This window comes from Triturus cristatus, chromosome 6 (assembly GCF_964204655.1).
Source record: "Triturus cristatus chromosome 6, aTriCri1.1, whole genome shotgun sequence".
Classification (NCBI taxonomy): Eukaryota; Metazoa; Chordata; class Amphibia; order Caudata; family Salamandridae; genus Triturus; species Triturus cristatus.
This window is the reverse complement of record NC_140589.1, coordinates 1,224,341,172-1,224,365,505: the sequence shown is the minus strand read 5'-3', so window position 1 is coordinate 1,224,365,505 and position 24,334 is coordinate 1,224,341,172. Positions and strand designations below refer to the sequence as shown.

The 24,334-nt window shown below is 42.5% G+C and overlaps 1 protein-coding gene across 1 annotated transcript in view; it reads left to right on the top strand.

Moving 5' to 3' along the window:
- TRAF3IP2 (TRAF3 interacting protein 2) overlaps window positions 1-24,334 on the top strand; it is a 222,308-nt gene that overhangs the window by 38,820 nt on the left and 159,154 nt on the right. Inside the window, exon 3 of the mRNA XM_085612141.1 lies at window positions 23,967-24,150. Within this exon, the coding sequence (XP_085468267.1) occupies window positions 23,967-24,150 (184 nt within the window). The remainder of the gene's footprint in view (window positions 1-23,966; window positions 24,151-24,334) is intronic.

The window sequence follows — 24,334 nt, the reverse complement described above, 5'->3', positions numbered from 1 at the left end:
TGGATGAACTGCACATGAAAGGGACCCCAAGGGATGAGAAATTAGCTGAAAATCCGACAAGTTGGAGGAGATAAATGTTTAATACTAAGGAATAAAAGATTAAATGCCGAAGTAATAGAGAGTCATAGCTCAATGGGAAATAGGCCTCTTTGTTGGCACCAGTGAAAGAAAAAAAGACAAATTGCTGTTTGATGACACCATAGTACAATAGACCCTCCTGCATGAGCTGATAAGGTCGAGCCTGGGCAGCGCATGCGCTGCTCTGCGAGGCATTCTGTATTTGAGTATGTACTTGTAGCCCCGCCCACTCTCCGCCCATATTTGTCATTAGCTTGGGTCATTGTCTTTCGTAAATGCTGACTTCTGATTCGTTAATAGGCTTATTAGTCCCTCCTTAGTACCGCCTTGTCTTCATTTGTAACCTCCCATGAGGACTGGCCCTTTTACTTCGTATATGTCTTATTTAGTCTGCAAGCACTATTTTCTTTAATGAATTTCTCCTACTGCAGGCACGACATGCTTTCCTGCAACATTCAGCGCACCATGCGCGCTTTCACTTTCCAAGCAGCTGTTTCTTTGAAATGCAACAGGTCTCGAATTTACAAGAGTTTATGTGTTAATTATCAAACAGATAAATAAAAGGCATTTTTATTTACAATGCCATTAGCTAAACTCTTGCAAATGCGAGACCTATTGCATTGCAAATGCTTGATTTGAAATGGTATCTAAAGAAGGATAAAGAAGGCTAAGATTTCACACAGGACAATAAGAGATGGCCTCACCCAAGCAAAACAATTATTTATTTTGAAAGAGGCAGCCCTTAATGGTGTGGCCTTTGGGACAGAGGGTTCTGTGATTTTTTCCCAGAAGTTAAATTCATATTCCTGATGTTTAAAACCATTATGTAAACCATGAATGATAAAAGATAGGGTTGAAGGCCTGCACTTAAACAACTTAATTTTGGCAGCAACATTCCGAGGACATCAGTGATGTATGTATGTTTGCTGTATTATGGATCAGCTAGCAACTGAAAGCTTGCTGGAATCCAGCAGCTGCTGATACATCTGTCTGGGGATCCTGTCATTAGTGGTTTGTGTTAAGCCCCACCACAAGTACAAAACAACAATATCCTTACAGTTCCACTAAGGTCACAGAGACTCTGTGTGTTGGTGACTACCCAAGGGAGTTTCGTAGTTGACTTTATGATTAGTAAATGTGAAACAGAATTACGAATACTCTCCCAAATCTAGGGTTGGTCTTCACTTGATGGAATTATATTGTTCTCTGCCACGAAGTTCCTCTGCTTCTTATACTGCCAAGGCTTCCCCTTTACTTCTCAAATTGTCTTTGAAGATGGCTGGGAATTTGAACAGTAGATATATGAGATACATCAAATACAGTTGTTGTTGCTGTGCTATTTTCAGTAAAAGGTCTCTTCCATTCACCAGATTGCGCCCAAGTCCTGTGCATAACATTTACAGATTCAAAGAACATTACATAAAAGTTTGGTTCACAAGAAGAGAAAAGTCTCAAACTCGAGAAAGTGTCAAATGGATCCCAACAGCAACAATAAAACACAGCAATGAAAGAAGATAAAGACCAGTATTGTGGTGTGCTCAGTGTCACCTATTACAGGAAGGAGGTTGTACCTTGCAGAGTGGTTTTGGTCCCAAGGAAGAGTCTGCAAGCATGGACCAGAACCAATCATACCTTCTCCTGCCCAATCTCAGGTTGACTTGCTTTAGGAGGAATAGGCCTAATCTTTTTGGAACATTTTGGGCACAATATCATCACAGTATAATCTCCCAAATTATCCATCTTTTTTTTTTAAACATAGTTTATTGTTTTTTTTATTGCACAGCCACATATAAAGCCTTACATAAGTTGTTTCACCATCCACCCTGCAAATTAGGCATAAGCCCCCCGCCAATCCTACCCTACCTAAAGCAGGGTCATAAAAAGTCCCTCCCGGCCTATACAACGCATAACCAATAAGCTGCATAACAAAACCTCTATTTTTATCCCCTATTCAGCTTCCAAACCCCTCCCCCTCCCTCAGTCCTCCTCAACAACGCATGCGTCCATCTCTGCTCTCTAATATCATACAGTCCAAGGAATTCCAATGATTCAAGTTATGTGATGTGCTCCCAAATTATCCATCTTGCTCATGAGGAACAGAGGTGCACAAAAGTGACTGAAAAGGTAACTGGCGATGGCAAATAGGGTTGTGGTTCTGGATCCCATCAGCTGAGGTTCTATTGATCCTTGTACAGAATAAATTCCAAACCAGGTATTTTGGAGAACAAACACCCCAAAAAATGTATTGCTTCCACAGAATCTAAAATCATTTGGTCTGTCACCACCAAATGCCCTTGTCTAAGGAATCTTTAAACTAGGGAGATGATTACTATTATAATGGTCATTGCAAGATGCTCCATAATTAAAAATGTTTCAGTATTGTTTATGCAAAAACAGGATGGAAAATTATTTGATGGTTCTAGTCAAATTGGCATTTAGAGCAACAGCACAGGCTGTTAACATTGGTCCCGTTGACCACGGTACCTTGTTCTCTAATGCCTTTCACTAGTGGCCTGAATTCCTTGCATTCCGTTAAAGACAATAAAAAGAACAGAAAGAATTCCTCAAATCAAGGTGAGACTCCAAGTATGCAGTCTAGTGAAAAGAGCTGTTTGTGTTGCATCGCACCTTTAGTACAGACCTGTATGATATCGGGTCACCCTAAAAAGAATCAAAGGTCCATTGTCATCTCTGCTAGCACTCCCTGATAGAGTTTCAAACTATAAGGTTGACACTAGCAGCAATGACTTCCCAGATACTTTTATGAGAGAGAGGCAGGCAGGGCCCATGTCATCTTATAATAAGAAATTTCATTAGAATGACAGACCGTTTTTTTTTTATGTTCACCCAACGATGTTCAACTGACTAACTAAGTGTTCTTATATAGTGTATAAAATATAAAGGGTTTTGTGATGTCACGTGGTCAGAATAGGTCTAGAAGAAACACTGCCATTTACATGCTTGGGTTTCTTAAGTTTCCTTCTCTTTTACACACAATGACGTTTGATATACATTTGCATGCATGTCAATGTAGGATAACAATTTTCTGAATCTGCATTTCTTTCTTTCCAACTTCGTAGGCACTCTATCACGATACGTTGAACATTCAGTACAATGGATAAAGTTCACTGTGTAAATGTTTTTTATGTTGTTGTCCGAAAGGCGATAATGCTATCCAACTAGAATAAACAATTACGGCGTAAACAGGGCTTGCGACATGGCCGCCTGGGTTCTATTGTTATAAATACACAACCACTTACTTATTTAGACAGAGGAACACTCAGATGACATTGCGGGTTGCCACATATAAGAATACCAGCTCAGCTGATTCCTGTGTACCAACACGAGGGATATCCCGTTCTACACCAAGATGGGCAGCTTGATGACACTTACCAACAGGTAACAGGGAGTTAGTCCACCCGGCAGAAATTTGACAGCTGACCCATCCTAGGCAAGGCTAGGTTAGGCAGTGCTTGTTGGGAGTACACATACCCAGTACTTATAGGCCAGCAAGTATACACTATCTTAGCAAAATGGCGGAAGTTTTTAGTCTTATCACTGTTCTTGAAATGCTGATTACGCTAATTTGTTTCATTCTACTCATAATTGCAGCTCACGTATTTTATGCAAGAATCACAACGCTACAATAAATTTTGTAAAGCCTTGCTTTGTGTTTCTTGTGTACTTCTTTGGGTATGCAGGCAAATCCAGACAAAAAGGTTTGAGATCTGTTACTGCGATTTCCTTGCTGGATCAGAGTTATCATGTTGTAAGGTTGCACACACATTTGTTACCCTGTAAGGTTGGGAGTTTTGATGGTGCACTGTGAGCTAGCAGGATTATAGGCCAACATCTCCTGAGGGGTTGCGGGGAATCAGACTCGCACCATTCCAATGTTTATGTTGTCTGACAAATGCACAGTTTTACCACACTTTGATACAAGGCATTCAACAGTGACATTATAAATCTGCTCTCCAGACAGAACCGTTCATCCAGGGACAGAATAGGAAGTACTAAAAGTTTAAATGTCTTCTTCCTCTGACATTTGAAATCCTTTCAGCTTAATGGGGAGGAGTAGGAGGTAAACTCTTTCGGTTCCTACAAGCTTTGTAGTCAATTACCCAGTAAACTGGAATTCTGTTGGTGGTTAGACAAGGGTCCAGAACCAATCTTCTACTCAACCCGCTTTCTCCCTCTCATCATAGCTGCTGCACTTGGGGTGGATAAGAAATCAAAATGGTGCCTATTGCTAAATGAAAAGTTATATTCCTGCTTCTTTGCAGCAAAGAGTATAGAAGCCCCAAAAAAAGAAACTAGAGCGCCACTTATGAAAGCTTTTCCTTCTCAAAGCAGCACTTTAGGGTGATTACTTTGATTACCTTGAATCAGAATTGACCCTCAGTTTAATTGGGAGATTGACGTTTTCTAGTAGGGGAGTGACAGAAAAAGCAACTGTGAATCACAGAGGTGAGGTGCACTAAACGTGGAAGATTTTTAACTTTGATCTGAGTTCCAGACCCTACCTTTGTAATGTTCATCACACACCTGAGGTGGAAGGGGATCCATATCTTATCTGACTGGGTGATCCAAAGCTCTCTCTCCAACATGTGTGTGTCTCCTCCAGCGGTGGAATCCCTCCTACTCATCTTGAGTTTCCCAGTAATCTGGAAAAAACTTTGCTGGTTACGAATGGAGAGGTGCAAGTTAAGCTAGTTTAACTGAAAAATGTAATATGTTCTGATGGTGTCATTTTGTTAGTATTTTATATAGCATTTTAGATCCTAGGCAAAGTGTTGAAGCACGTTAGAACATGGGTATTGTAGAGTGTGCTTTGTTGTAAATATGTTTACTTGGCATATATGTTAAGTAATTTGGTGTCATGCATGATGACCAAAGTGCTTCACTTCTCTTGTATTATGTTGCTGTACTTGAATGTAGTGAAGTGGAGTGAAAATGGAGAAGTGCTATTACACTTCAGCATTATATTTAAGTTGTAGGCGATTGAAAGGATATAAGTGCAACCTAAATGAGAAGTATTTTGGTATTGTGGATGAAGAGAGACGATCGCCTGGTGGCATACCCTCTGGGTTCTATAACCAGGGTGTTAACTTGAACTCATGGAGTCCTGTTGGAATACTTAAGGTATTCCCACTTATGGAAATTGTGCTTGCAGTCTTAGTACCCACCATATTTCTTGACCCACTTAGAGGAAAATGCATCTATGTCCCAGCACTAGACTTGGGCCAGTACATTGGGGTTTCACCTCACCCTTCACAATCCCTGGTTTCCTGAAAGGTTGTTCGAATGTTTTTGGGGTGCTTGTTTAGACGCACCATCTGGCTTAATGGGTGGCCACTGATTTTGCCCTTAATAGGTCATCGCAGTTGTCTACCAACACAGCTAAGAGCATGGAGTTTTTAAGGTGGGGCAGAATAAGATACTGATTCAAATTATAAAGACAGACCTCCGAAATTTGCTAGCATAGCACAAGGTTAAACAGAACTTCAAAAGTCACCACTTTCTTCGTATTCGCCCCTCTTTTCAAGTTTCTGGTGCAGCTAACCGTCCTGGACCCATATGTTTCATGTTTCCTCTGCCTCCTTGAACTTAGTTCTGTACTGAACAGGGGTCTGACCAAAAAACCCTAATTAATACCAACTTAGTCTTCTCATAATCTTATTTGGCATTCATATCCAACTCTGTTGCAAACTCTTAGCAACCTGTGTCCCACTCGGAGGCAAATGTACAGGTAGGTCTGTAAAAAGAACAATAACTGCTTCAATCTCGGATTTGCTTCCCTCATTTGAAGAGGCTGGTACTTCACAAGGGATTATTTTAGGGTAGCTTTATTCCTTGAGGACGTCTTAATGCCTTAATTTACACTGTTCATTCAGTGGCTCTAAAGTTCATGCTTCTCAGTTCAGCCTCGTTAAGATAGATAGCTGCTGCTGGAATCAATAAAAGAAGAGTATTATTGCACTAGTACAATGTATTTCTAATATGGCCCAGACTCCGGTTGTACTGCCAGTCAATGTCAGACTAGGTTTTCTGCAGCATATGGTTACAGGGGCACTTAGCTCTCGGCAGGTGGGAAAGCTAAGGGCTCCTGATCATCAGAGCTCTAGATACCAAGTCTTCAACAGAAAATGGATCTTAGTCATCTCTGAGTCTCTGGTTAGACATTGGCAAGCAATCAAAGGCTTACCTCGCAATAAGAATGTGGGGTGAGTCTTGAGATAGTGCCTCACAATTATCACGGTACCAGTAAAGTATAAATGTCCATCCAGGGGTTGTGTGTACACAGCGCATTAAAAAACATATTGATTTTTGATTTAACAATAACACAACAGTGCCTGCAGACAACAAATAATCTCGACATCAGTGGAAGCGCACAGAAGCAGATGATATCACCAGTAACTTGAGACAATGCAAGCAGAGGTCGAAATAGAACTAACGCTTTATATGTGGGAGTGATAGCATAACAAATATTAAGCAGTTAGTAAAGCAATATAATACCGCCATCACGATTGGGCAGAAGTGCATCAATGGGATCCATGTGAGACTTAGTGAGGTGGGCAGTGGTGCGGAGAATGCTTTGTGGCTCAACATCTATGGAATATCGAGGCTGGGTTTAATTTTGGACATCTTGCCACGGTAATGTGAATGACAGAATGAACAATATTACATAGATTGACAACCTGGGCAGTTAAAGTTAAATTATACATGCATCAGGATAGTCAGCGAAGTAAGCCAAAGCACGCATGTTCGCCCTGATAAAAACGTATGAACACACAGGAGTGCTTCAGCTCTTAGCCACAGGTTACAGATGGCTGCTACTTTCCTTGACAAATGCCTAACCACAAGGAAGTGCCTCTTCCCTCTTAGCCATTATGTTAGGAACAAGTACAGAAGAAGGTTATGCTTGCATTATCTCGTCTCACTAGATAGCAAGTGGAAATCAACCTGCTCCAGAAAAATTCAACAGAACCATGAGAAACATAATACGTTTTCGTCCTAGTGGGATCCTTTAGATTTGATGTTTTGATGGCGGTGGACACTCTTTAGTGCAAACCGCTTTATCCTTCGCTCGTATTGCGGAAAGTAATGTGCTCAGTGCTTACGCTTGTGGGACATTAAAACGTTTGGGATTTGGCATTTGTTTTTAAAAGTGTCTTGTCACCTCGTTTTTGTATTAATTTTAATTGCGCCGCTTTCTTATTTTAATATCCTTCAATTGTGTTGTCATTTAACAGTGTTTCACACACATTTAACAGTGTTTCTCTCACCTTACTGTAGTAGCCTGTGTCCCCGGTCCGCCACGGCAAGCGCCGATTGTGCGGAGGGACGTTAAGGCGCTTGTCCCTACTTCCTGTTACCGGCTTGCTTAATGGAACTGCTGGTTGCGTTCTAGCTGTTTTTTTTTTTTCTTCATATAAGGCAAGCCCGTCTGCGCCCGTCCGCGCCTGACCGCTGCCTGCTGCCACGATTCCTGGTTTGATTCATATTGTTTCTTCTTCTTCTCTTTGTTTTTCCTTGTCAGGCTCTTTATTGTTGCGAGATCTTGGGTATCTGTAAGTCCCCAAAATGACTTTGATTAAATATTCAAGTCAGGAGTTGAGAGACCTCAGTTATCCACTATGTAAACATCCTGATACACCAGCGGCTATCATATTAAATGGTGTTCACAGTAGTTCTGGCCCTGAAACACTTGTCCCCTCCTGTGAAACACTTGCCACCACTTTTTCTAAAATCATTAAAAGCTCTTTATTTTAATGCTCGCTCTATCCCCAAACATACTGTGGAAATTTGTAGTCTTATTGACTCGGAACATCCTGACATCTGTTTTATTACAGAAACGTGGTTGCATAAGTACGCCTCCCCGGATGTTGTCATTGCTTTTCCCCCACAATATACCTTAACTAGAGTTGATAGGGAATTAAATAGGGGTGGTGGCCTACTCATAGCTGCTACCTCGGATGTGAGTGTCATTTCTTTAGAAACTATCTGTACTAATTTAATGGAAATGTGTGTTTTTAAAATTGAGGGTCTGTTAGGTGGAACTTGGCGAGGAGCCTTAGTATATAGACCCCCTGGCCCTAAATATGATTTTACACATAAATTGTTGGAGACAATTGCTCCACACGTACTTGCTTCAGATTACTTTCTCCTGTTGGGGGATTTTAATTACCATGAGGAACTAGCACTTGAATTTGATACGGAGCAGTTAATTTCTAGTACTAGCACATTGGAACTGGTGCAACTGGTGTCCGGGCCAACACACACGGCTGGACATACGCTTGACCTGTTATTTACCAATTCCGACAAGGTTAAGGTTGAGCTCCCACAGCTATTACTATGGTCGGATCATAGCCTAGTAAAATTTGTTATTCTGGACCATACCGTTAATTCCGTGTCTAGGAAGAAATCTCTTTGGCGAAGATCCTGGAGCAAAGTTACTTTACCTGTTTTTACTTCCCATTTTAGTGTGCCTCAACCTAGCCCAGGGGACACTATTGATCAAAGAGCATTTTTTTTTAGAAAAGTCAATAACCAAGGTGTTGGATACAATTGCTCCTTTTTCTAGAGTTAGAGTTGAAACTCGAGCAGCTCCATGGTTTACCGCTCAGTTAAGGTCAATAAAGCTCTCTTGTAGGGCGGCAGAGCGGAAATGGAGGAAAACTAAAGACTCTATTGACCGTAAAATATACAAAGATTCTCACCATGAATATATGGAAAAAATTAGACAGGCAAAAAAAACATTTCTCCTAAATCGCATTGAGAAGGCAGCCAATTCTAACAAGGAGCTCCACCAAATCCTTAAGGAATTTTCTACTCCAGCCGCCCAGGTGCATTCCTGTATCTCCCAGGAGTGGATTGACTCATTGTCCAAATTTTTTGAGGATAAGATCACTGATATCCACAATTCCTTTTCTCCCCAACATACTGTGGGTGTTTTGGGGTCTATTTCCCTGACTACCTTTGATCCTCCTCACATGGAAGAATTTATTCATTGTAGTTCCGATGAAGTGATAAAGGCTATCATGAAAATTAAATCTGGTTCTCCCACTGATCCTCTACCAGCTAGAATTTTTCCTATCCTTGCTCCTGCTCTATTGGATTGTCTCACTGACTTACTTAACGAGTCATTGTCTAGGTCTGAAGTTCCTAGAATATGTAAAGCTGCCAGAATTAGGCCTATATTAAAAAAAACTACTGCAGATCCTAAACTTCTCTCCAATTACCGCCCAATATCGTTGCTCCCCCACTTTGGTAAGATGTTGGAGTTTCTGGTTAATAAACAGCTTGTTAACCATCTTGATAGCTATGGGCTGCTTGACCCCTCACAGACGGGTTTCAGGGCAGCACATAGTACGGAAATAGCTCTGTTGGAAGTGACAGACAACAGCAGACGTGCTCTGGATAGAGGTCAGTCTTCCATTCTCGTTCTGTTGGATCTGTCTGCAGCGTTTGACACCATCTCCCACAGCATTCTTGAACATCGACTGTGGGAGATTGGTGTCAGGGGAAAAGCTCTGCAGTGGCTAAAAAATTATCTTTCTGATCGTACTACAATTGTTCAGGTAGATGACACAATTTCTTCTAGTAGATCAGTCAAGATGGGAGTGCCCCAAGGTTCTATTTTGGGCCCTACTCTTTTTAATCTTTATGTGACCCCTTTGGCTGAAGTGATTAGATCACATGGTTTCGATGTCGTCTCATATGCTGAAGACATTCAGATTCTGATCACTATTGGTCCTGATCCAACTGAAACTAGGTTCCGTTTTAAAAACTGTATGTCTCACATTGAAAATTTGATGTGTGCTAATCACTTGCAGCTAAATGGAGGAAAGACAGAGATGGTGCTCTATGGTAGGGCTCAAGAGTTTTGGTCCCATGACTGGTTGCCTTCTGACCGTGGCCCTTGTCCCATTCCAACGTCAACTGTGCGCAATCTCGGTTTTCAAATGGACAATAAATTGTCCATGAAAGACCATGTAAACAAGACAGTGAGTACCTGTTTTGGTGTTATGCGCAATTTGCGTAACGTTTTTAAATGGATTCCGACTGAGGCAAGAAGGCCCTTAGTTCAGGGACTTATTGTTAGCAAAGTGGATTATGGTAATGCTTTACTTGCAGCCATAAATGATAATCTACTGTCAAGGCTTCAGGTCGTGCAGAATACTGCAGCTAGGCTGGTACTTAAGCTTCCACCCAGATCTTCATCGGCTCCCACTCTGAAACTTTTGCATTGGTTGCCTGTTAGGAAGCGTATTCAATTTAAGATGCTTTGTTTGACACATAAGAACATGTACGTAAAAGGTCCGGGTTTCTGGACTGAAAAGCTTAACTGGTATCTCCCTGGCAGAACTCTGAGATCCAGTAACACAGCCCTTCTTGTATCTCCCAGAATTCGTACCGTCACCAACGGAGGTAGATCTTTCTCTTTTCTGGCCCCTTCGTTTTGGAATAAATTTCCAGTTACGGCCCACAATGGATCATAATTGCTTTCGTAGGAAGCTGAAGGCATTGCTGTTTGACATCTAATTGCACAAGTTATCCATCAGCGCCATGAGACTTTTGTAGTGATATGTGCGCTTAATAAATATCCCTTGATTTGAATTGATTTGATTGATTTATTTCTTATTCTAGGGTAGTAACTGTATTGTGTTTGGGAAAAGTTCGATTTCAAACTCAACCAACACTTAGGGACCCATTATTCAAATTCAAATTAGTCTTTATTTCGATATTTTCAGTCATTAAAGACACAATAAAACAGTACAATACAAAACATTGATGTTCATTAAAACATGCTGTAATATTACAAGTAGTAAAAAGATTGATTTAAAATATTAAACAATGTAAAGGTGTTTGGCATTTAATGATATTGCACATATAATCCCTGGTATAAATTTTGCAGCCTTGAGTATACAGTTTTTCATAGTCTCAACTGCTAATATACACCGGCATAGTGTACAAGTAAGACGCAAATTTAGTACACATTCAAGACTCCCCAAATGACAGTATGTATAAACGCTTAAGAATTATTAAAAATCAGGGTTGGCATTCATGGCACTTAATTTCTTCATGTTATTCCTTCGGATGTCTCACATCCAGCTCAGAAACTTAGCCATTGCTATTACTATATCTTCATTCAAATTTGTTTTCAAAATGCAAAATGCAGTTTTGCTTGATCTCGTGCCAAGATTGGAGCAAATTTTCCGGCTTTATCCATTTATCCCTGGGGTACTTGTATACTGGGCATACGAACAATATGTGCATAATAGACTCATCCATCATTTGGCATGAGGGACATTTGATATCTATTGCATTTTGCCATTTTAATGTGAACTTTTTATTTATTTTGTAAAAAATGTTTTAACTCTTTTTATTAAAGGTAGGGCATAATATAATCACGTAAATACACGTATACTGTCAGTTTGCTGGTACATTTTTCTTATATCAACGTTCATAGCACTGTTACATCGTAATATTAGACTGATCACATCTATGAACCCATACACATCACTTCACCCCTTCCCCATTTCAGGTGGAGATATCCTCACTTGTCAACTCTGGTGGTTTGCAGATAAATCCCCTGTATTTGTTCCAGGCTCCCCAAACCTTCCCCCATTTCTGTGGACAACCTCGGTTAATATATGTAGTCTTCTCTGCTACCATTGCCTCATCCATATCCGTACACCATGCCTTGAGCTTCGGCGAGCATCTAGAGCCCCACAACCTAGCTATATTTCTTTTAGCGACCATCATTCCCAAGGTTGTCCAGTCCTGTGCCGGATGGGTTAGATCATTGGGCTCCCATATATTTAGGAAACATCTTTTAGGCTCTGGTGCTACCGATACCTCCTCCACTTGCGATATGGTCTGCATCACTGCCACCCAGTATGTCATAACCCTCGGACAATGCCATATAGTATGGTAGAATGTTCCCTCCTCCCCACACTCCCGCAGACAATACGGATGAGAGATATTTCCTATTTTATGTAGGGTTAATCTAGTGTAGTATACACGGTGTAATATCTTTAATTGTATGATCCTCAGTCTCGAGGGTATTGCAACTTCCTGCGGTGATGAAAGTGCCATCTGCCAGTCTGTTTCGTCCATTTCCCCAAGGTCAACGGCCCATTTGTTCTTCAGTGCCTGCGTTGGGTCAGGTAGATTATTAATTAATTTACGGTAAGTAAAAGAGGTGGCCTTTTTCGTTATGTAGTCAGTGAGGAGTCTGTCCTCTAAGGGAGAGGCCACCGGCAGTACGGTGTTTGGCGGTATGACTGCCTGCAGTGCATGCTTAATCTGTATATACCTGAATTGTTCAGAAGGGGCTAGCTCATATTGATCCTGCAGGCGTTCGAACTCTATCACCCCTCTCCTAACCCACAGGTCCCCCACCGTAGAAATGCCTATGGCGTCCCAGTTATTGAATCCTTTACTATTTCTAAGTTTTCCCAGTCGTCCTGTATCCCAGAGTGGAGTAAGCTGTGTAATAACCCCCTAATGTGAACGTTTTTATAGGGAGTGAGCCTACTCTAAACTAATGATACAATTTCCTATCACATGGTCTAGAAATAACATTCAAGTATGCTTCAAACCTTGGTTCAAACTTGTGTTCCAGAAAAATACCAGTAAGGGAAGTGTTTTGTATAGGTGACATGGATTTGATGTTAACCATATTCCAATATGCTTCCTTAAAATAATTTTTTGTTGGAAACAAACTACCTATCGGATCCTCCCACAGATGGCTAAGCCCCATATTAACCAACCTACACCTGATCTTTTGCAACCATTTAATTTTACGTGACAAATCTATTTCTCTTACATATTTTAGTGCGTTAGCATAGGGTAACAGCTCCAGCGTAGTCCAGAGCCTTCTCCAATACGCTATAGGCCTAAATTAAGCTATCTCCTCTAATGCAGTACAACCCAAGTCTAAAAAAAGGGGTTTAAGAGGAGTGGATTGTGGGAGATCTGTTAGGGATCTCATGAACTTATTCTGGGCAATGGCTAAAGGTGTTACAATTTCAAAGCCCCAGAGCTCTGCACCATATAATATTGAGACCCTGGTCTTAGCATTATAAATCGTTATTGCAGGGCCTACCGGCTTAGTTTGTGAAAGTCAGTGCTCTTCCAATAGGACACTTGCAAGTTGGACGTGCCTAAGGGCCAATAAATCTATCTGGGGTTTCCAGTTTAACCTTTTTCCCAGGGTGACCCCCAGATAGGCAAAAGTGTCAGTTTGTTCCAGTAGAGCATTATCCATAACAAATCTCGCTTTCACTATTTTATGTCTATGTAAGACCATGAATTTTGTTTTGTCTACATTAACTACTAACTCATGGTCGTTGCAGAAGACCGTGAATCTATCCAAAGCTTGTTGCAGTCCTATTTGGGTTTTGGATAGAATTAGGGTATCATCTGCAAACATTAATAGTGGTACCTTCAAGCCGGCAAGTGTAGGTGCATCTGTTGAATATGTAGAAAAGTAAGTAGCAACCCTATTAATAAACAATGAAAAAAGAGTGGGAGCCAAGGCGCACCCTTGTCGAACCCCTTTGCTTATCGGGAACCGATCTGTTACCTTTCCCTGTGATCCCCAGCGGACCTGAGTGTAATTTGACTCATGCAGTTTGACCATTAAAAATAGAAGTTCTGAAGGCATCCCTGATTCCTTTAATGGTTCCCATAGCTTGTTGCGGGGGACTAAATCAAACGCAGACTTTAAATCTATAAAAGCTGCATATAGAGTTCCCCCAGCTATAATTACGGTACTCCAGTAAATCAGCATAAACCTGAAAACTTGATCGATAGTACTAACATGGGAGCAGAAACCAGCATGTAATGTTGATAGAATATCATGTTCGCCTAGTCACGTGTTAATTCTGCTCAGCACAAGCCTGGCCAAGATCTTTTGCATTGTGTCTATTAAGCTTATTGGCCTATAATTACTTGGACAAGTACGGTCCCCTTTTTTGTATATTGGTATAATTTCAGCACCACGCCAATATTCTGGGATTGGGGCCCATCTGGCTATAGCATTAACTAATATGTCAATATATTTAAGCCAGTTGGGTCTATCATGTCTGAATAGATCGGCCGGAATACAGTCCGGGCCGGGGACCCATTCCCATTGGGATCGCGTCCAGGGCAGTTTTGATCTCCCCAATCCCAAAGGTCAGCGTGGTGTCAGGGACTATTTCAAAATTATTGTTAAGGCTGTCTGGCGTGGCAGCAAATTGTGCCTGGAAATAGGAAACCCACAGTTCTGGTGCTACATTGTTGACCGGGACTTGCCTGATTTCACCACTACCCCATTTTACTGTCTGCCAAAATTTCTGCATATTTTTCCCATTACCCTCTTGCAGAAGTTCATTCCATCTTTGTTCATCAAACTCCTTTTTAGCTACCTGTTGGGCTTTTTTGTATGCGGTCCGTGAAAATTTAACCTCCTCTATTTTTTTTTCCCTGATGGCTTGTGACAGATGCTTATACGCAGCTCTACAGTCCTTGTTGTACCAGTTAGCTAACTTTTGAACTTCTCGACTGCTAGGTTTTTTTGTCTTGACAAAAAAAATGTAAGCTTTGCAAACAGATCTTCATGTGCCTTTAAAATCACAGTATCAAAGTCATCCTGGATGTTTAGGGTTGAAATGACTGTTAGTGTGTTTTCCACTGCTATCTTCATCTGCTCTAAGATGTTATCATTTTCCATTATCATTGCCCATTTTACCCTTCGCATATCATTTGTCATGATTCCATCTGCAGTCACTATATCGGTCGTCTCCGACTGTGTATCCAGCCCCTTTGTCTGTAGGGTTAATAATAAAGGGTTATAATCACTCTCAGTTCTCTGTTGGATCGACATATCGATTAATCGGGACCACAACTCTAAATTAATAAGAAAGTAGTCACTTCGACTTCTCCTTACCCCCTTGTTATAGGTATGTTGGTCCTCGCTATCCGATGGTGTCCTCCCATTTACAGCCCTAATACCCCGCTCCAGGCACAAGCTTTTTAGCTGGAGTGCAGCCTCTGTCCATTTTTTTATCGGGGGTAATATTAGAAATGGGATACCCCAAAAAGAATCCTCATCGCTACTGAGGCTCCCCGTCTTCGTAGCCTTGGGGCTCAAAGGTGCAACTAAATTCGCCTGCGATTACCATATCATTTTTCCCCCTATGATTCTCAATGAAGGTGTCTAATAGGGAGACAGTATTTGAAAGATTCCCACCCGCCATCCCTCTCGCATAAGCATTAATCACTATTATGTCTAGGTCGTATTTTGAGCGTAGTATGATAGCCAAGATGTCGGGGCTATCCGTTGGTATCTCTTCAACCCGGTATCCTGAATGGTGCCTTACCCAGATAGTAAGCCCCCCAGATGGTCTCCCTTTATGACCAGCAATGGCAGGTTTTGCAAAATTCAGGTAACCTTGGCGGAATATAGAATTCTGTGTCCATGTTTCCTGAAAGGCCCAAATATCCTGCCCCTCTATAAATGATGACCAGTCTGCAGACGCGATCTTTGATTGTAGACCAGCAATAATCCATGATGCGATAGCTAATAACGAGCTTACCGGCTCACCATTAGGGGAGTCGATGCCCACCTGATTACTAATTCCCTGATGAGTAGGTGAGTAGCTTATTTCCATCCTCTTTACTTCGGCCTCCCCAGGCAGGATCCGGGGGGAGACTGACACTAGACATTCGTGTTCTTGCCGTATGTTTGGCCAATTATTGTCACAGTGTTTGGGGACAGTACCGTATGCCATGAAGCTAGCTTAAAAGCCGCGTTTTGTGTCCCCTGTTGTTTTATTAGTAACTGTGAACTATCGCCGACGGCAGGGGCCGGGATGAGCTGGCTATCACTACTCTCTGTTTGATTTGGTTGCACTAACTGTAGTCTATCATCAATATCAGGGACTGATGTGGGCAGGCTTTCACTACTCTCTATATGATTAGGTTGTACTGGTTGTAGTCAGTCGCAAGCTTCTAGGTCAGAAATGGGGGCAAATCTGTTTTCAAGTCTGAAGTCGATTAACCTAGTTAAGCCTCTTGGGGCCACCCATGTCTGACTTTCCGTACGTTGGGGGCAGCTCCCTGTTATTTGTTGAAAAGGTGATCTATAGAAAAAGCCCAATGGTACCACAATAATATTATTGGGATTTCTATCTAAATTGTTTCCTAGATTATCCAGAAGGAATCTGACAATAAAGCCATAATTAAAATTTAAAACCACACAATCTCCCCCCATTTCTTTTCTTGTGGGTCCTAGCCAGGTGACTCTTCTAGCCATAATCATTTGGCTGTGTATATCCCCGTCCAGAACCCCCGCCCCCTTCAGTTTTTGGTCCACCCAATGCATAGCTTTAGTCATTAATTGGACTGTGGATTCTGCCTGTCCCTCCCGCAGTAATGGCACATTTCCCAGAACCACCACCAGGGGAGCAGCCGCAGGAGGCACATGTAGGGTCTGAATTCTAGCCTTTGGTGATCCACGTTCCGATCTTTCGTACTTTCTGTAAACTCCAAGGCCGCTCTTCCCTGATGGTATTCTACTCTGCCCAGTTGTTAAACAATTAGTGTTGTCCGTGAATGGATTGATTTCAACAGCCGCTTTATTCGATTCTTTGGCACAGGATGGACTCGTGTAGGTTTGGGCAAATTCGCCAGATGTATCGTTTGTCATGATGTTATTCTCATCCGCGCTAATGGCCATGTTAGTGTCTGCGGTGAGTGCCAGACTTTGGGGTACAGACTTCATCCTTGTAGGTTTTGTTGGTTTTGTGATTGGGGCTGGTTTACTTATCTCTTGAGTGGTCTGAGGTTTTCCATTTGGCGGTGGCATTGTCCTGGCTCTAACTAATAGTGCCTCTATTGCACGAAAGTTAGTCTTAGCCTGGGATACGAGACCATTTATTTTTTCTTCAATCCGTCTCAATCTCATTGTGATGGGATTTAACATAGTCGAGACCAAGGTTTCCAGTCTCTGCCACATAGCCTTGTTCGAGGCCGGACAGGGGGCATGAGGAGTGTCGGAATTCGGCATTTCCACATTACTTAGGACTGTTGGATCTATGTCTGTTTTGTCCCCCCCCTCTTTTGTTCGGCCTTGCTGGGTTTGCAGGTTTAGGTCTCTGTGGGCCCCCCCTCTTTCTCTTCATAACAAGGTCAGGGGTCAATCCCAATCCCAGAGATTTTGTCAGTCCTGTTGCCCTGGTGGATGCTCTTTGTGTGGTACAGTTTGACTCGGGCTCAGGTTCGCAAGGTGTCAATCCTGGCAGTGTTTCGGGAACTGTGTCTAGTACTATTTCAATCACTTTATCTGGGCTCAATTGCCGGTCTGGGTTAATGTGGGGTGCCGTGCCCCCCAGAGAAGATCTTTTATGGAAAAAAGGCTCCAGGGATAAGCGTCGCTCCATCCTTTCTATCTTGTGTTCTAGTACAGAGGTTGCCCTGATTAAAAATTGGTCGAGTGTCCCCACGATACTTCCACCTGGTTGCGCACCCTTTCCCTTTCCCTCTCGCTTGTTCATCTTGTTACTGTTGTTACTGTGGCAGGGATCTAACATGCAAAATGTCAATGCCAATGTCCCAATCATCTTAAGGTTAATAATAAGTGAGAAGAACCATCCACTATACCTTCTGTTGGTGCAGATCTCAGAGGGGGGGGGGCCCAGCCCGGTCTCCGACAGGCGCGGACGGGCCGGCGGCCGCTTTTGGAATGCCTCCTGGTGTTTCTTGGTGATGTTTGTGGCCGTGCGCCACACAAGTAATGCTAGGTGTTGTGGTCCCCAGGACCGTGGCAGGAGTTCAAGTGCGGGCAAGAGTGGCAAAATCACTTGTTGCAGCCCCCTCGGACTGGGGAATCAGCAGGTGAGCGGAGGGGCAAGCCAGATAGAAGGGAAAGTGATATCAAACGTAGTCCTCCGCCAGGAGGTGGCCGACGGGCCTTGCTGAGTGGCAGGGCAGACGTGGAGGCTGTGGAGACGGCCCGCTTTGGTAACAAAAGCAGTACAGATCTCAGCAAGGGGAGTCTCCGATAGCGTGTAAATGCTAGGCCTGCGGGTGCAAGGCGGTCATGCAGGATTTAGCAACATGGGGATGGTGACAATGAGGGGACTTGCCAGATAGAGGAGGGTCCCCCCGGGAGGAGGCACAGCGGATATGGCGGTCTGTGAAATTACTGCCGGGTGAGGAGGCCAGATAGTCCCGGCGCATCTGCACCCTCAAGGATGAGTTTCCCGGTAATCAGTGGACGCGGACCGTCACTCCATGGGTCCAGGGGCCGCAGCCAAAAGAGGTGTCCAGGGGGCAGCACGTCTCAGGTGGTTATAACAGGTTGCCATGCTGCGGGTGTTGGGCGAGTGATGGGCAGCAGAAAGATGTGGCAGCCGTCAGAAAGGTGCGGCAGCAGGCAGACTCACCAGGCCAGGAGGCGCAGGATGTCAGTTTCCTCGGCGTAGAGCGGCGGCCGGCCCTCCAGAGCGGCAGAGGGAGGCACAGGCCCTCCACGCCGCAGTGGCTACGGCGGAGCTCCAGTTGGTTCAGGGCACGAGCCGCCAGGCCCACCAAGTCAACGGCAGGAGAAATCGCTCCGATCTGCCTCACCAGCGGCTGCCGCGTCCCTTCGGCGGCAGCAGTAGTCAAAGCAGGTATGTTAGGGCGGAAAGGAGCAGAGGCGGAGCAAGGCCAAAGCGCTCCCGCCCGGCCGAAGTGGCACCGGAGCTCCCAGCCTCCGGGGGGGGGGGGGGGGGGAGATTGTCAGAGTCGTCGACACTATGGCAGACCCCGGGGGCATCTGGCAGCGGGCAGGGTGCCCCTGGACGAAGGTCCGCTGTCGGCTACCGCGTTATCATTTCTCCCTAGTGCTAGGCTTCCTCCCGTCCAATGCATTCTACACTCACCATTATAGTACTGGTTAAGCTGTCTTTTGTGACAAATCTATCTATTTTGTTAATATATTTGGATCATATGTTAACATCCCTATATCTTTCATAGATCCGGATAGATACAAATACATTTCTATAGGGTAGGGACTTTAACTTAGCTACTGGTCCCCCCTTGAAGAGATCGAAGGTACTTGGTCTATCCTGTGGTGCAGCTGTGGGTTCCTTGTGACAATCAATAGACGATTTAGACTTACTAGACATATGGAGGATAAGGAGAGTGCAGGGAGCATGCATTACAGATTTTGTCTGGATCCATTGTCTCATATGTAGCAGATGTTCAGATACTACCTAGAACTTTATCAGATCACTCCCTTGTCCTCCCAGGCATTGTTTCCCAAATTGTGATAAGTGACCTAACAATTGACGTGGTCCCCCCCGCCCCCCATTTATTCATTATTTCGCTGTCTTTTAGGACTCTGTCTGCTTTGCCTCTTTTAAACAGTATTAAACCACCTGTATTCCACACCTTAAATATGTACTGTACATTGGAACTCCCTGTTTGGCCTATTTAGCTTCGCAAATGTTATTGTAAATGGTGCTTAAAATGAACCTTGGCATCATAGGTAGCCATATGTGGCATATCGTATGTATTTACACCACACACATATTTGACAAAAATATATGTTGTCAGGGGTATGTAATTTAATAAAATATCTACTTGTCCATGGGGCAGGTTGCTTCATAAATCTGCTTGTCCTGCAACAAAATCCACTTGTCTCTTTTATGGCATGTAATGTGGCGACAACTTATGGCAGCAATCTCATTATATAAGAGCTCTAAAATAACCTCTCTGATCATGCCAGGGCGCCTTCCATAGTGGGGTTTGAATACTAGCAATTCCTTTATGTTGCCACGTTTCCGCAGATCTACATACTGGGGCTGAAGATAATGGTAAGCAACAGTTCCAGGGTTGGAATGCCCTTTTGAGTCTGTGCAAACCTACTAACTTGCATGTTTTAGGGTTTTCCCCAACTCTTCTCTAATCTTTTCCCATACTGAGAAAGGTTGGACAATGGCTGACATATAACTTCTTCCAGGGTTGGGGGGAGAGTGGTTGGAGGGAAAGTGAACTTGTAAACACTCAGATTTTCGCATTAACAAATCTACATCTACATATTTGCTCAAGCTGAATTGCAGTTCACAAGTACTTTCTAGTAGTGCCATTTGTTGGCCTACTTCTGTAAAGTCATGTGAATTCACGAAAGTTGTATATCTGCACGTAATACAAGGACATAGGTGCAATTTTGAGACTTTATTTAATAATTGGGCCCCTCATTAGTTTTGGCAATAACCATGACCTTTTGTGTTTATTAAAATGCTGTCTCCCTCTGTCTATTGGCTACCTTCACTGTGAGTGACAGCATTCTGTTGTTTCACTAGGAGCATATTGACACAGTCATTTTATTCATTGCCAGGAACTACTGTGGCAATGTGTGCTTTTTGAGACCAAAACTATTTGTGCTTTTGCCAATGTTTGTTATAATGGTAAGGGCCCAGCAGCTCCCACACCAATATGGTTTTACAAAAGCCACGCCAAAACAAGTCACAAATTGTCAAAACCAAAAGGCTGACCAACAATTTCAGACCTACTGGCTTTACCAATGCTTGTTTATTTTTATGTTTTCCATAATCTTATTAAAACTGGTTACACTGATTTTCATTATGAATATTGTTTGGGAAATACTAGCATACATCAACACATTTTACTAAATGATGCTGCAAAGAAACGGTACCTAAAAGTTTACAGTAGTTTAGCTAAATGTTTTTGCATTTTTTTGTGAACATTTTATTTTGAAAGCAAAGAATCCTCAATCTTGCTTGCAAGCTTCTGCAAATGTCTGCATCTAATCAGAGAGCATTCTGGGAGCATTATACATGGCCTCATATTTCGAAATATTGAAAACGTCTGTGCACATTTTTATACCAGAACCACTGTCAGTAGTGCAGTCGGAGCTTACAACATTTACTTAAAGCGCTCACCCTAATTATGAAGACTTTGCATTAATGAGCCATAAATACAATTTTGAACAGCATTAACACATGGACACAAATATTACCTTCACTGCAGACAATGCCCTTCCCTGATCCATAATGTCGCACTGTAATCTGGCAGTCACAGGTTTATGCTGTTAGGGGGTTGTGCCTCCTTATCCCAAGGACAAAATACACATGAAAACTTTTTGCTCTTGACCCCAAACAATATGGCTCGGGTGTCAGGCTATAGGAGTTCCACATCTGTTTGGTGCACCGTTGTGCTCTGGCTGAACTGCAATTTAACTTCACTGCAGAGACACATCCTCTTTCTCAAGTTCCTCCCACTGCTCGCAGTAAGGACATCCCGCCCCCAATATTGTAATTTCATTTACATAGTGCTTACTACCCATTATGAGTCATTGATGTACTGCTCTTGGATAGTATACCCCCCCTTCCCATTTTCCCCTTCTGCATCCTGTTTATTGTTTTGATAAACAATGTTAATTGCACTTATATTATGTTCTTCTACTATGTAAATGTTGTTACACTCTAAAATCTTCCAGTAACACTTGGTGAGGCAGCGTATAGAAAAGCACAGTAAATTAAACAAAAATAGCAAAAAGTGCATTGGCCATATAGAAAAAGCCTATTTTTATGTATTCACAAGTCATCCCTAAAATGTGTATTGTAAGGCCAGCTATCTGATTAGTGAAGGAGACTTCTGATTTTATTAAAGACACAGAGGCGACTATTATGCAGTTCTCTTCTTACTCTTTTTATTTCTGTAGCCTAATATTTAAAGCAAAACTGCATAACCCATAATACTACTCTCCTAAACGTTACGTAGAAATAAAAAGTACGGCTACCAGTAGGGCACAAATATAGGCTATGGCAAACAAACTGCCACTTTCCTTGATGCTGGAACTCAGAACATGGAAATCTATCAACAATTCCAGAAGTGAGGGGTACCCCGGTGGCGTCGTCCACAGCGGCACTCTTAGAACAGCTTGAGCAGCCTACCTGCAAGAGTCATGAATATCTTTTTGAAAAGGAGGATATGCTTTGAGAACTCTGCATGAGTAGTCTTACAAAAAAGCATTTGTTGCTAATGCTTCCGGATCTGGCTTCCAACTGAAAAATTGAAGCAGGTGAGTTGTCAAGCAGGGAGCATGAAATCTCTCAAAGTGGCGTCAATACTGCTGAGGGCTGAAGATACCTGCAAATGGAGATGCCAATCACGGTAGTCTGAAATTAGCCTCGCACACCTTTCTGTCGCCATGTTGTATGGACCTGCTGTTGTACAGGGAATGGCCAAGAGTCAATCTACAGCTGGAGGTTATTCGCACAGATACCTGGCTATTTATTGGTGGTGCAACCTTCTACTACCAGCAGGCTGGCACAAATAAAATCGGAAATCCGTGTGGCAATAGAAGTGCTCAAAGCACAGGCCACATTTTTCGAAGATGACACTGATGCCTTTTTTATTGCATTCGAAACCAAGACATCTAAATAAGATTCACATAACTTTTTCTTTATGAATTATTTGCCTAACTCAGCACCCTAACTTGTAGTTATGTATTTTTCCCCTCTACATTCTTCAAATGTACGAAGCAGAAATATTTAACAAAGTTAATTTCAAATTACAGAATTAGGCTCATAGGTGATTACAACCCTGCCCCCCCCTCATTTCTCGAGCTCCAAGAGCTGAAATATACAGAATTCTCTTTCAACATCAATCTGCAGCCTGAGGGATATGAGACACAGTAAGGAGTCCAGTACAATGCATCAAGCTGCCCACTGAATAAACAAAGCAGCCAAGCTTGAAGACAAGGAAGGAAAGAAACATAACAGCAATGATTATCTGCGTTCAGCAGTAAAAAGCAAAAGCATTTATCTTGTCACACCCTCTGTTTATAATCCGTTGGCAGCCTTTTATTTTTCTACTTCCTGTCCAGGAGAGCAGCACTGTGGGTTTTGCTCTTTTGCGTTAAATATTGCCAACTACAATGAACGCAGTGAGAAAAGACTGCATGATAGGATCCTGGGGTCTAGTTATAAAATCTGTTCCCAAAGGTGAAGAGTGGGGAGCTCCAATGTGGGGAATGACCTGGAAGGTTTGTGCCCACCCACAAATCTGTGAGTTTTTAGGGATTCACACACATATATTCCCACTCTTGAAATGATTGGAAATGTTACTCCTATTTGTGGGAATTAATTTCTTTGAAGTAAGTGGGAAGGGAAGACCCCTATAATTGTGGGAGGTGTTTTGGGAGATATTTCTCTTTGGGAACTATTTTTGTCTAATGGAACCAACAAGAAAAGCAAAACTAAAATGTGTAGTTGTGTTCATGCGAGATTGTTCACAAGCAGAAATGCATTAGGGTAAGTACGAATATTGAAACGTTTTCCAGGTGTTATAGGCCAGAATTACAGTTTTCCAGGATTGCATCTGCCAACCTCTCAGACTTCCGGAAACTCGTCAATCTGCACTGAAATGTAGGTGTAAAGCTGTGAGTGTAAAATTCCAAACCTCTTTGTGAATCATGCCAATTGTGTTGCGTGTCATTGGCCACCATGCGAGACTCTGTGCGTATGTTATGACACTGTTTCTTTATTTCCAATGTCAGTTATTTCCTTATCCGACTGCTCAGGGCCTAGTAAAAGCGAAACAAGCAATAAGCTTCATAATATGAAACCGGAATAACATTTATAGTATCTAACTCAACAATTGTGTCTGTGTTAAATTGTGATGTTGCAAGATCAAAGGATGACAGTTTTATTGCGGAAGCGTGTGCCTCAAAATAGCTATCTTGCATTTCCTCATTGATGTTTACATGGCACTGTTAAATATATATCTGAAGATCAGTGAGAAATAAAACCAACACATTGAGACACAACTCTGTTTCATTCACACTCTTTCAATTATTTCTTTCTTTCTCAACTTCTCAGATGATGAGGTGCGTAATAAAGAACTCTGCCCGTGCTGTGCACCTCCAGTTCAACACCAGCCTTTTCGCGGGTATAACATTCATCTTTATCAGCCACTCCGCGCAAACAGCGTGGTACCACTGGCCTTTAACCAGAATATGCCCAGAATGGACATCTTCGGAGCCACTTCATCAGGACAACCAATGTAAGTTGTGTTATTGTGTGGATGTGTGTATAGTTCATCACTAAATGCATTGTAGAATGGATATTCGAAAGGCGTCGACCTGTCAAACAAGAGACACAGACATAAAATGGGGAAAACTGACAAAATATGAAATGGACTACAAAGACCCTAATTCCATGAGAGCCAGTATTTTGGTGTGTTGATG